Raw genomic sequence first — 14,056 nt, 5'->3', positions numbered from 1 at the left:
CAACAGTGATAAAGGAGGGATAAGATAAGTGCAGTACATGTGGCTGTCCACAAAAGCAGGTGTCAAGGAAGACACAACCACACTCTCTCTAGGACTCGCACATTATCACAGTTGGTAGGGTCAGGATTAGAATTCCTAACCAACTAGTTTGCTACACTACAGTATTTTGCAGGCATTACATGCGCCACAGAGCTTATCAGGCTGATATATGGCCAAAGGGTATTTCAAGGTGATTGACATCAGAAGGCATGCTTCAGTAGGGCAATGGGAGGTGTAGTGAGTGTGAATGGTTTCAAAATCATTAAATCTCTCCACACACACTTGCCAGTAATGACATGCATGGGTTCATTGCTTCACAGATGTGTAGTAGTTGACTGTGCCAGAAGGCTGTACAAGGTTACGCAAAGAGTATACCTTGGCATCAGGCCACATGACAATGATCTCCAGTGTGGCTCAGGGGTGCAGTCCCTGGATTGGCCCACACAGGTGGATATTGTATTCACCATACACTCATCTGGGTTACTATTGTGGGCGGCCAGTGCTATGTAATGCTTGCCATGTATGTGTTCTATATTCCATAACATCGACAGTGTCTGGGTTGTGCACATGTCCCACATGCATGTTCTGTGACATGTGGAAGTGTACCTGGGGTCTCTGGGGCATGTTGTGTGGACAGATTATCATCTGATGTGGCATTCCTGACCTCATGTGGTAAGAACTGGTTATGGAACGGAGGTCATGCCTGCACCTACATTGACAACATGATATAGTTATTCAGTGAAGTTAGTGGCATCTGTCCATACAGGGCATTTGTATAAGGCATGGTATTCCCTTTGTGGGTTACATTTGCAGACTCTACAGTTGTTGCAGGCGTCCAGTGGGTAACAGAGCAAAGGACCTACTGTAGGGATGGAACAGGGTGTCATGTCCTCTGTAGTCCACTGCAATCACACCGTGGTTACTATCTGTGGGCAATATGCAGGGAAATACCAATATAGTGGTTGTTGCCTAGCCAAGTGTGTTTGTGTATGAGACATGGGTGGAGAGTGTTCTCTGGGTAATACAAGGGTTGCCTATATTTTTCACTGATCCGTAATGTCACATGTAGGGCTTTGGATTGTCTACAACAGCCTCTTTACTGTTTGACATCTGTTGTCCTTGTAAGGTGGACACTGACATATAGCAGGTCCTCAATTTAAGAATTTAGCAAAACCTGCCCCACAATGAATCCCGTTATCACACAACCACAGCAACCTCCACACAGGATACTGATGAGACACACACTTGCCAGTACTGAGATTCAAACCCCTACCTTGCTATGTATTGCTACTACAGTGTACCACATTTATTGCATGTGCCACAGAGCTTATTGGATGGATGATGTCCCAAGGTACTTCTAAGGTGAGGAACATCACTAGCCCTTGTAAATACTGGCATTGGGTGATGTAGTGAGTGAGAGATCCCAAAAATAATTTCACCCTAAATCACACATTTACATTTTCCAGGGGTAAGGTTCAAACCTCTAACAACCTTTACGGACCATAATGTTACACATTTACCACATGCACCACTGACCTGACAAGGTATAGGCTTCGCAACAGATACTTGTAAGGTGGGTGATATCTGCAGGACTTCTAAAGTCAGGCTCGAAGATGTGTACAGGCTATAAATAGGGACAAAAACTTTGAGGTACACACAAACACTTGTCACAGATGGGATTCAAACCCATAGCTGTGTAGTTACTGCTACTACATTGTTCCGCATTTATGGCATGCACCACAGAGCTTATAGGGCTAGTCCTTCTCTAAAGGTATATTTCAGGGTAGATGACATTAGCAGCCTTGCTAAAGTTGGGCAATGGAAGGTGTAGCGACTGTGATGGCCTCAAAAGCATTGATCTCCACACACACACACAGTTGCCATGTCTAGGATTAGAACTCCTACCTAACTAGTACATCACACTATAGCATTACACAGTTATTGCACGTGCCACAGAGCTTATAGGGATGATCCTTGTCCAAAGGGGTATTTCAAGGTGACTGACATCAACAGGCTAGCTAAAGTAGGGCAATGGGGAGTGCAGTGTTTGTGAATGGGCCATAAACCATTCCTCTGGAAGTGCACTCAGTCACACACAACTTTACATTTGACAGGACTGTGTACACAACTGCTAGATGAAAAATGACTTTTACTGTCATGTTACACAATTATCACAAGCACCACAGACACTATAGTGATGAGGGCTACCAGAAGCAAATGCCTACAGTGATAGACATTTGCGCATGATGTGATAATTAACCAATTGGATGTCTGCTGGGTGGGACAGGCCTCATGATGGTAAGCTCTTTGTCACGGTCTCTCTCTTCCCCACATCTATGTTTGTGTATGTTTCACCTATTTTAGTGTGTTGTCCTTGGATAGATGTGTGTATTTCCATCCGATGTGTGTGCAAAGCATGACTGGTGTGCAATGTGGAGTGTGTGCACAGACTTCTGCGAGTGACAGATATGTATAGTCCACTGTTGTTGCCAGACATGGGCTTCATTTCTTTGTGTGGGAGCATGCCCAGTATGACCTTCTGTACTGAATGTGTGAATCCATTCCAGGTAGGTTGTACTCCAGTGCAGGCATTTGTGTTCTTCACCTACAGCTAGCAACCTGTTTCTGCAGGATATCTGCAGCTAGGTTGACAATATGAGGTCACAATGGGCAAAGGATAGTGGGATACTATAAATAATTGTGTCTGTGCTGCTTCTGCTACATGGTTTTGGTGTTAGCAGAGATATTCAGACATATGTACTGTTTTACACTGGGATATATTATGTCATCAACTACTGACAGATAAACGTATTTGCTCACAGTGATTCCTGGGGAATACAAGATGAACGAAGCTGTGTCCAGTATTGTGGTCCGCAGCCTACATATTCTTGAACAATCGTGCCATTCTGGAGAGGGAGCTGCAGACACTTGCTGATGAGTCTGTGTAAATGGTCCAGCACCTTGGTACTGTGGTGGCTGACGATCCCATGCTTGTACATCTATTGACGTGACAGAACGGCCATATCCTGCTGCGGCCATACCTCTCAGCTGTACAGATTCACACAGGTTACCCAGAGGCAGGGCTCATATTTCTAGTCATTACCCCTTCACATTGTGGTTTACAAGCAGGTTTGTAGCCACCCATTCCTGTGTTTGCAGGCAGGGATAGTATGTGCATACAGAGTTTCAGACTTCACACTTCATGGCATCCATGCTTCTACCCCCCCCCTGTTATTCTATCCTCTTCCTAACATTATGCAGCGATATCTGATAAGTACCCCTATAGTTATCACTTCATCCTAGCTGTATTTAGGGGTTGGTCCACAGTTCATGCAGTAGGAAATGGTGGACATGCTACTGGGATTTGTCGACATGGCCTTGCATTTGTGTTCTATGGACTGTGTTATGTTATTTGGGACTCCATGAGATAACACACTGGCAAGTCCATTGAACATGTGGGAGAAACAGACATATGTAGGTTTTGTAGAACCGAAATGGAAACAGTCATACACCTTATTGCTGGTTGCAACTCTCTAATGGCAGAGGGACTGTATACTGAAAGGCATAAAAATTTGCCAAGATTGATACTATGGTATAAAAGTGGCTGAAAAACACTGGAAACATGAGCCACAGAGAATCATAGAAAATGATGAAGTTTACATCATATGGGCTCACCCAATACCAACAGTCCAAAAGATACATGCTAGCCGGACATAGTGGTCCAAGAACAGAAGACAAAAGTAGTATTGGTCATTGAAATCTCCACAACTAGTGACTAGTGTCTTGCGTACAGAAAGACACAAAGTCATAAAATAACTCCATCTGCAGGTAGAAACGAGAGCCATGTGGAGGAATGATACCCAGACAGTTCCAATAATAGTAGGAGCAACTGGTCTTATAAAAAAGAATTTAGATGCGTTACCAATTCATGTAACACCATACGAAATGCAGGAGTCGTCATTACTGGGCACATTGTGGGTGCTGCGAAGAGCACTTTTGGCTAACATCAAAATGAGTGTAACAATACCAATTTCATGAACTTTAATTGTACTTTGACTTATGAATGGTGTCCATTCCTGACATGGTATTAGAAACCCAAAAGACTTGGAGAAATTAAAAATGGCAGTACAGGTGAGGCACAGGCCTTTGACAAAGGACTGTAGGGCATTTGGTAGTGATGCAGTACATCTGTAGCAGGCCAGTGCATTCTGTCACTACTACAGTCCCAGGCTGCAAGCCACTGTATTGCACTGGGGTGACAGAGTAGGTGCGCAAGGTGTTAATGGCAATAGTTTCTGTCCTTATTAATCCATCAGTGTGGATGCTGGCAGGGTGCTGCTTACAGCTAGAGACACACCTGCATGGGACACGTCTTCAGCATGCTGCATTCTGTGGGTATTCCCATACAGAAGTGGGGGTCATATATATTGTACTCATTCCCAACAGCAGGGATATGACCTGTGAGGTACCTGTGGCTGATGGTGGAGTGAGCTGAGTGCATGTGTGCTATGGAAGTTACTTGCAGCAGAGTCATATATACGTGGGGCATTCCCCTTATGCTGGCTTGTGTGGGGACATCAGCGGTTTCTCAGTACTTCATAACTGCGCCTCTTGTGGTCTGCCAGTGTTTGTCCAGACTGCATCAGTATTCCATACTACACAGACAACTAAAGTGCTGCTAACCTGTATGTACAAATCTGAAGGTGTGTCCATTTCACAGTAACATTTTATACACACTCTGTCTAGGGTCCTTCCACCTGTGTACTGTTTATGTCTGGGCCCACATTCATGCCATGTCCATCTTTCAGATGGTGACAGACTTTACATCCGAACAATTAGTATGGATTACTGCTGGACTGGGTCTTGCTGGGATGCATTGTGTTTGGCACTGCAGTCATGAGAACTTGGCCCCGTCATCAATAGTATTGGCCACTGGCCGCCGGGATACAACCCTCCATGCTGACCACTTTTACACAATATACAACACACAACCTAACACACAGAGCCCTGCATATTGTACACCTGCAACGATATTTCCTGCTAATTTGGCCAGCTCAGGTAATCTGTGCTCCACTGTTATACCCACACATACATGTTACTACATAGGATTGTGGGGGTGGGGGAGTACACCTGACAACTGTAAACATTTGCTATGACCGTACTGGTATTTCAGGTACTCTGTTTGCTTCCATTTCATTCTGTATTCTGACCCATCATGCAGACTAGAGGGATATCAGTGTAGTACAGTTCTTAGGTTTTATTGACCTACATTTCAGTTTCAGACTTCTTACCCTTCAGAACTAGCATCCCACTACCTGACCTGTTGTAGTCTGTGTAGGTCTGGAGGGGGGCTGTTCTCCACTGCCATCAATCGGAGGCCTTAACACAGCCTTTCTTTGCGGGCATCTACACCTGTCCCGCTGGCTGAGGCTGATGTTGGGTATGCGAGCCTCACTGACATGTATGTGTGTGTCGTATACACACACATTTGGCCCACCACATGTGCTGCAGTGGGTTTTGTCACCTTGTCTAGTACTGTCTACTATGTCGACACCAGTATTTGTTATAGATTTCATACTGCCCATATAAGGATCTACTATCTGCTGCCAAACCATTCAGCCACCAGATTCCCTTGCATGCTCACATCCGTACCATAGATACAACCAGCAGAACATACTACTCCATTCAGCAATTGATAGTGAGAGTGACTTACCTTGTGGCTGTGCTAGTATTGAGGATGGTGCTGGAGGGCTACGTCGGATGCACACAGTACACTCCTGTACATGGTTAAGCACAGGTAGTGTCATGTTTGGCATCCCTTTTACTGTATGTGCGAGTCAGAGAGAGGTATCATTCCCTGGTTTCTACGTGTCAGTGTATGTGCTATGCGTTGCCTCTTTGCCAAAGTCTGGGCATACTGGGCAAGCCTCCTTCTGCCTACAGGGGCAGGCTCAGGTTGCTCCTCCTCAGAGTCACTCTGTGCCTGTGCTGGCCTTGGCAATGGTGGGGGGGGGCTGTGTGACCCTGCCCCATGCTGTTCCTGCTGCAGCCATTTCTGCAGGATCATATTGTGTAGCATGGCACATACAATGACAATTTGGGTACTTGTAGCTGGAGAGTACTGCAAGGCTCCACCAGATATGTCCAACACCGGAACCGTGACTTGTTCATCCCAAACACATGCTCCATTATGATTCTGGTCTGTGCGTGTGCCTCATTATGGAGTTCTTGTTCAGGTGTGTGTGCATTTCTAATGGGTGTCATCAGCCACGGCTCCAGTGCATAACCAGCATCCCCCACTAGGTGGCCGTATGGGATGTCCCCATTGGCAAATCTCTGGCACAGCTGCGTCATATGCCAGGTGTGGGAGTTGTGATACCTTCCAGGGCTGTCAGCACACATATTCATTATAATGCCCTAGGCATCACACATGCCCTGGCAGTTGATGGAGAAGCCCTTGCAGTTTATGTAGAGTCTACCCTACTCACCGGGTGGTGCTTTGATGTGTATGTGCGTGCAGTCTATAGCACCCACTACCTCAGGGTATTCTGCTATTTGGTGGAAGAGACTCATATTGCTGGTTAATGCCTCACAGGCGTTGCGGAAATATATATGCTCAGCGGCATGTGCTGACATGGCATTCAGGAACTGGCGGAGTACTCTGGATGCTGATACCTGTGAGATCCCCATGATATCCTCAGTTGGCCTTTGGAAGGTACCTGTAGCTAGTATTCTTATGCCTACACATACCTTGGTATCCACTGGGATGGGTTCCCCTCTGTTGGTTCTGTGTGTGAGGCGTGGCTGGCACAGCTCAACAATTTGCTGTAGGAGGTCCCTGTCCACCCTATATCGCTCCACTATCTCCAGCTCATGTAGCCTCTGGTAGGTTACCCTGGGTCTGTACACTCTTCTTCTCCTCACTGTGGGTTGGTCATCAGCATTGTCATCCTCATCACCCTCAGCCTCTTCCACATATTGATTTATGAAAGCGAAAGCAGCCCCTATCATTTTGTTAGGAAACATTTCCCTGTTTGTGGGAAAAAACAGAGGGAAAGGTGTTTGCATAGTTTATAGTGGTGTGCTGGGCTACTGCCTGTGTAATTGGCTGGTTCTGATACATTTTACCTGCCAGCTATGCTAGTTCTCCTCGATTACCTTCTTACTGCTATTTTTCCCTTCCCATTGCCTTTGAATGGAACGGCTATTTCCTGTGGGTTTTTTTGTTTGTTTAAAACCCGGTACGCAGCGCACATACCCATTTAGGCAATGTAAAGACTGCTAGCCAGCTTCAGACACACCCCCTACCTTAGCTGTGTTTAGCTAAGGGCAAACACAGGCCACAGGGCTCCAAGCTTACAGCATGCATGACACACACCCTTATGAAGTCATCTAGCTCTTAGGCTTACACAGTGGTCTTACTGCACCTACACAGTTGGGTGCAAGGTAGCACCGAGGGGAAATCTGTGATTCAGTATCACTGCCTTCTTTTGCATAGGACTGACTGCTAATGCATGATTACAAATCTGACACTCAGCCATCCCCCTTAGCAACTATTATTCCATGGTCTTGTTGTGTTATGCATGCCATTGACTATTATGGCAAAATTATGATTTTGGTTTAAACTCTTATTTCTAGCCTTTTTTTTTTTTTTTTTTTTTTTTTTTAATTATTTTCCGGCCGATCCTGTTTGTGCACCACTGCCCTGCACTTAAACGGCCGAAATGGGCCAACAAAAAAAAAAGTTAATTTTTATACTTTTGAAATTAATTTTTCATGCCTACAGCCATATATCGGGCCTTTGGCATGCCTAACCCTTCTAATACATGCATTTGTACGAGCTGTCATGCCTCAGTATTGTAGTTTGCAGAAATGTATTCAGCTACTGGCTGAATACATTTCTGCAGTCTACACTATTCCTGCACGGATGTCTGACTGTTTCCTAGATCGCTAATTCACCTCAATTCCATGGTTTTCACCAGCAAATGACAATTAGCATACAGGGGCTGTGTGCTCATGAACATCCCGGCAGCTTATTCCTGGATCGCACAGCAGCCATATTGCCTGCAGCAGCTCTTGCACTATTCCTGCACACCGTGCAGAGCTTGTTAAACCCTGGGGAATTTTTTTACAAATAATTTGTAACCGATTTTTGTATATATTCCACAATCAAAAAGCATACAGCACAGAAGGCACCTGTTGTCTGCCACTTTCACTAGACTCAAAAACTGCAGCACATGAACTTTTAAGTACGGTCTGTGCCACACTATAGCATGCTTCATAAAAGACTTGCTGTCTGTAGCGTTGTAGCTGTGCACCATACCTTTCAACTGTCCAGATTTTTGCCCCATATTTTTTAGTCTGTTCATCATAAAATTTGTGGTTTTCTTGCAAATCATTTAGTGTTGCAGTCTTTATATAAATTACAAATTTGAGTAGCAGACTTTATATCCTTCAGAAAATACACAAAATGCTGTTATTTTAGGAACTTTTTAAGCTTGTGATATTTAAAATATTCTCCTATTTTTGTGTGCCTTTCTCTCCCCATTATTTTTGGCTTTGTTCATAATTCTTGACTGAGAGGCTGAGAAGTAGGATGTGCACTACAAAAAAAAAAAAGACATTCCTGACACCAAGCAGTGATGCGTAACAGGGTCAAAAAAGATGCATCATTTTATCAGCAAAACGAGTCTGTATTTTGGATGCAAGCAACATTTTTGTATTTTGTACACAATGTTCCAGCACTAGTCATACCATTCAAACACAGCTACCAAGAGTCACTTGTCAAAATTACCAAGTACAATTAAGCAGATGAGTTCAGTTTTCCACTTCTGTCTCACTGCTATGTTTCTGGAAATTTTGATTCTAGAATACTAGGCACTAATATGGTGAAGTCTTTACTTGTTTGTTTTGTATGTTAGATGGATTTCTGTCCTGCATTAACACGGGCATTGTTATCATATGTGCCTGTTGTAAAAGAGTTGATATACTAAGTTTTGTCAAATTTACTTTACTAACATGACACTAATTACATACACCTTAAAACAATTTCTGCCTGCTGCCTAAGTACACAATGTATTTTTAGGTCTTGTGTGTGTATATATGCACACACATTCACATATATATGTATGTGTGTGTATATACACAAAACACACACACACACACACACACACACACACACACACACACACAGGTCTACTTCAGAAGACTGAAAAACAAAAATACTGAATGATGGAATTAGCCCCTTCTCCACTATTGTGCGATCTTGGAGTTGGTATACATAGTAAGCAGGGTGTGTGTGTGTTGGGGGGGGGGGGGGCAGGGAGGCTTTCCCCTGGATTAAAAATGTGTTCAGTATTTTGAATTTTCAGTCTTTTGGTTTTGTCTTCTGACGTAGACCCATACATACACAGACATTTACATTGGTGCAATTACTGACAGTGTAGTTTCTGTCTGTAAATAATGGAAAGTGTTTGCTTATGTTGCAAGGAATGGTGATCTTGTGGCACTGGCTACCCTCATGTATACCTCTCAACAGTCCCTCATTTTGCATAATCTAGTAAATTACAGAGGATTACAGTCAATCAATCAGTAAATCCAAAGCTTTATACTCAAGCAAACCTGATGTTCTATTAACTTTTCAAGTGAATTAAAGTAATATTTAAAACTGGTCTCTAATTTTGGGCTTTCGTCCATCATTATTGTTTGGCTTTGTCCAAAACTGCTGTGGGAAGAAACACTGTCACCCACTGGATTGCCAACTGGCTCAGAGGTAGGAGAGAGAGAGAGAATCAAAATATGGGAGGTTACCTTCACAAAAAGACACAGTCACCAATGAAGTCCCCCAGGGTTCTGTACTGGGCCATCTACTTTTCTGCAGTAAAAGCAAATACCAAAGGTCTCTGGCTGACTATGTTTGCAGGTGGCTGCAAGCTAGGTGCAGTCACTGAATCCCCAAATGATTTAGCCATCCTGCAGGAAGGTTTGTCTCACATAGACTGGTGCCAAAATCATTGTCTGAACCTAACTGCCAAAAAGTGCATTACTACATCCTTTGGAAGTCATCTATCCCAAGAAAAATACCACATTGACAACATGCCTGTAAGAGTTGACCCAGTTGTTTGGGATTTGAGAACTTATGTGGACAGTGACCTAACTTTTGAGCAACGTGTCTATTGTTGTAAGAAAGCCCTTCTATACTGTACAGCTTATAAACAAATGAATTATGTTTAGATCTAGAGATGTCATTGTCACCCTTTACTCAGCCCTCTTTAGGCTAGTCATTGAATATAAAGGCCCCTTTCGCATGCATCTGTCCAGACTGATGCATTAACTGGAATGCAGAGAGAGATAACCTACTAAAAGGATACAAGGCCTAAGCAACTTGTCCTACAAGAACCAACTCAAAATCGCTGTCACTATAGTCGTTAACCCTACAGTCTGCTAACAAGTGACCTGATCTGGTATACAAGGCACCCTCCAATCCATTAAAGATGGATTTACTGCACATCAGCAAGTCAAATGTCATCAGAAGTACTCAATCTACAGATCTAAACTACTTCTGCAACATCAACAGAACACTTTGGAAGAACAGGTATATCTCAGAGAATACTGCTGTTGTGGAACAGATTCCCCATCCAAACAAGTTCACCCCTGTCCATTTTCAAGCTCAACTTAGATCTATGGATGGGAAACAAAAATGTATCCCAGGACTCCCCCCCCCGTACTATTAACGGACAGATGCAACTTCTAAATACTTTAACCCATGCATGGGTCCCCTCAAAATTTCTATGGTATGATCCCAGTTATTCTCATTAGGGTAATATAGAATCATCAACCATGGAATGGTAAGGTCAATCTATAAAGCAAATGGGATATATTTATAAAAAAAAAAAAAAAAAAAAAAACTCTTTATTGAATCATCACTTGTGACATAGGCAAACTTACATTTATATAAAAGCAAATCACATTTACAAACATTATACTTCGCATATATTGCTGTACATCATATTACCTAGGCAACATTACATAAACTGTTCAATTCCTGCCATTTTTTTTAAATAAAAAGCATCTTTATTAAAACATCATTTATGACATACGCAATCATGCATCTATATAAATGGAAACAAACTGCACCAACGCAATCCTAGTTGCAAGCATTTTGCATCATGAACCATACTGCCACACTCTCAGTTGCAAACATTATAAACCACTTATAATCCACCCAGTCATTTTCAGTCAATTACACAGCTTACTTAAGTTACTATATTCACTACTTCTAATATATTATAGTTTAGATTTTGATTTCCATTTTCTAGTAATTGCTTTTGTGGCAACTGCTTTAAGTAGACGCATGAAGGCCTTACCATGTCTAGGCAATTCTGATTCTGTAACATAGCATGATTTTCTCCCTCATCACACCAATCTGCCCACATTGCATGTACGACAGTGCCTCTGAGAGAGTATTCTTAAAGTCCGCCAACTCACTGCACTCACAAAAAGTATGTTTCCAATTACCTCTTTCTTCTCTAACACATCCCCAACATTTGCTGTCTACCTGTGGAAAAATGTTTCTACTTGGGGTAAAAAATATCTATGTAAACATTTCCAAGCAAAAATCCTAAATCTAAATGGGACTGGTTATTTCAAACACAAAAAGGGAATTGGCTAAGCTTAAAGTGGCCTGTAAGGGCAACTAGCCTAGTCTCAACTATAAGCATACACAAAGTCAACTCACCTTCTGTCTACACGTACATAAGCAGCCCCAATATTAACCCACATTAGAAAAAACGATCTTGAAAAAATTGAATCATGCTACAACAAAATTTGCAAATAACTCTACATTCAGAACCCATCACTACAAAGTACTAAGATATCTTAAATTACCCAGATTACTCACCTACCAACAGCTAACTACTACATTTAATATCCTGACCAACCCCGAAAAACACCTGCCCTACAACTGCTCACGCACTACTCACTCACCCCCCTCCACTCTACCACTAACTCTTCTCGTACCACAAGGGCTAATAACACTGCAGGAAAATCTGTCTACTCTCATATCATAGCTAAACCCCCCCACCCATTACCTCTACCACAAATGTTATACAATTCATAAAAAACTTCAATCACATCTCCTGGAAACTTGGATCTGCTGTCATTAGACGTCTCCAACCACAACTGAACCAACTCACAACATAAGGTGTAAATGAATCCAGGCCTATCTACCATGTCAAGTATTTTAGTCTCATAACCATTTCAGCCATGATTTAGCCTATTATGTAAATTCTTTAACTTGTCCTCATAGCAAGTTATTATCAGTCATCTCAACTGCTGTAGTCTAGTTTGAAAAGGTGACCGTTTCCATGTACTTCTTTTCATTTGCTATCGTTCTTATATTTGCGGAGCATTTCTCCCCGGGCATCCACTGAAAACGCAGCCAGTCCAGCTGGATTTTCCCGGTTAACAAATGTAAAATAAATAAGATATGCCTCAACGCTTATCACAGTTGAGTAATATAACTTGTCATAAATGAATACCGTATAACCAAAAAGCAGACTGCAAGTTCAGACTAACAATGGAATAACTGAACATCTGGACATAGCTAAAGTACAACCTTAACAATGCCTAACGCATTCATTAATTCAATAACACTTATGGCACTCTTATCCTGTAAACCTCTACCTCCGTTTGCAGCTTGCAATGTGGTGTGACAAACTTTATCACCTTGCTCGTTTTAATAACCTCAGATTTCAGACACAAACTGTACAGCCTCTGTGCATCCCAACTAAGTGACGTTCACTCAATAAAAATAAGGCCAGTGAATATCAAATCATGTCAGCCTGATGTATCCACAACCTATCCACTTGCATTTACTTGCCCAGACTTGTAAAACATACTAAAGTTAAAATAAACCAGATAACAGACTAAAGGATGAGAGAAAGCGTCAACATTAAAAGATACATTAGTGAAAAAAAATCAAACAATTTAAAGTTTAACCACACCTTCAAACAAGTTAATTAAGAAATCTAACCAGTACAGCACTCTGAAACACTCTCCTCTATTATTCAACATTTATGAAAATAAGTTAAACATTTCTTGACATTACCTTTTTTGCATTATCTGCTTCGTTGACAAATCTGCCATTTTCACTGCTGATCGGGGATAATGTCGATTACTTTTGCCTGCAAAGATCCCACGGGCTAGATCTATCGACTATCGACAAGACAACCTGAATTAAAGCCGTGAATGGGAATGTTATCATAACCATATAAACTTTACTCTTATTTTTTCCTATGCTAAGTATATATTGTCACCTGTTCAATTATACATTAAGTATATGCCATTACTGGACAGTTTTCTTCATTACCAAGTGTCATATAAAACAGATTACAAAAACTGTTAGCATTAATTACAAAAAAGTTTACAAGCTAATTCTCTTTCTTAAGCATCCCCTCTCCTCCCCTCTCACGTCATGAGGGAGGTAGGGGCGGGCTTAGAGAGGCAATTTCTTGCAAGATGGCGGGGTGGCTGACAGAGCAGGAGGTATTGGTGAGTGAGTGAAGGGAAGATTTGGGGGTTAAGTTAGTTTTGCCATGAAATGGTATGTGTAGGACTTCTGATAATTGCTGTTAATTTTTGTCTGGTTGGGATTTTTTTGTCTTTGGCGTGGGATTTTTTTTCACTGTGGTGGTTTGCTGAGGTATAGTAGGGCCTTAAGTAAATTAGATTGAAATCAATTTAGTAATTCCTTCAGTGGAAGTGTATGTTTTTAATGTGATCTGATGTTATGTAGTTGGGACTTTTGCATGTGAAACCAGATAATTTTTATTTTAGTTTCTAGTGATGCAGGCTTTCTTGCAACAGTCTATTATAATTCATTTAAATTAATATATGTTGATGTGGTGTTACTGATTATGAAATATGTAGTACAGATGATAATCTGAGCGTGAATGATTAGGTTCTGGGAATTCTGAAAATATGGTGAATTTTATAGTGTATACATTCTGTTTTGTGC

At 42.0% G+C, this 14,056-nt stretch overlaps 1 protein-coding gene across 1 annotated transcript in view; it reads right to left on the bottom strand.

The window, feature by feature from the left end:
* DCTN6 (dynactin subunit 6) overlaps positions 1 to 13,421 on the bottom strand; it is an 856,966-nt gene extending 843,545 nt beyond the window's left edge. Inside the window, exon 1 of the mRNA XM_044059469.1 lies at positions 13,148 to 13,421. Within this exon, the coding sequence (XP_043915404.1) occupies positions 13,148 to 13,185 (38 nt within the window). The 5' untranslated portion in view covers positions 13,186 to 13,421. The remainder of the gene's footprint in view (positions 1 to 13,147) is intronic.
* Between the last annotated feature and the right edge of the window lie 635 nt (positions 13,422 to 14,056).

The sequence above is a fragment of the Protopterus annectens genome, chromosome 17.part0 (genome assembly GCF_019279795.1).
Source record: "Protopterus annectens isolate FY-2018-M chromosome 17.part0, PAN1.0, whole genome shotgun sequence".
Taxonomy (NCBI): domain Eukaryota; kingdom Metazoa; phylum Chordata; order Ceratodontiformes; family Protopteridae; genus Protopterus; species Protopterus annectens.
This window is presented reverse-complemented; position numbering and strand designations above follow the sequence as displayed.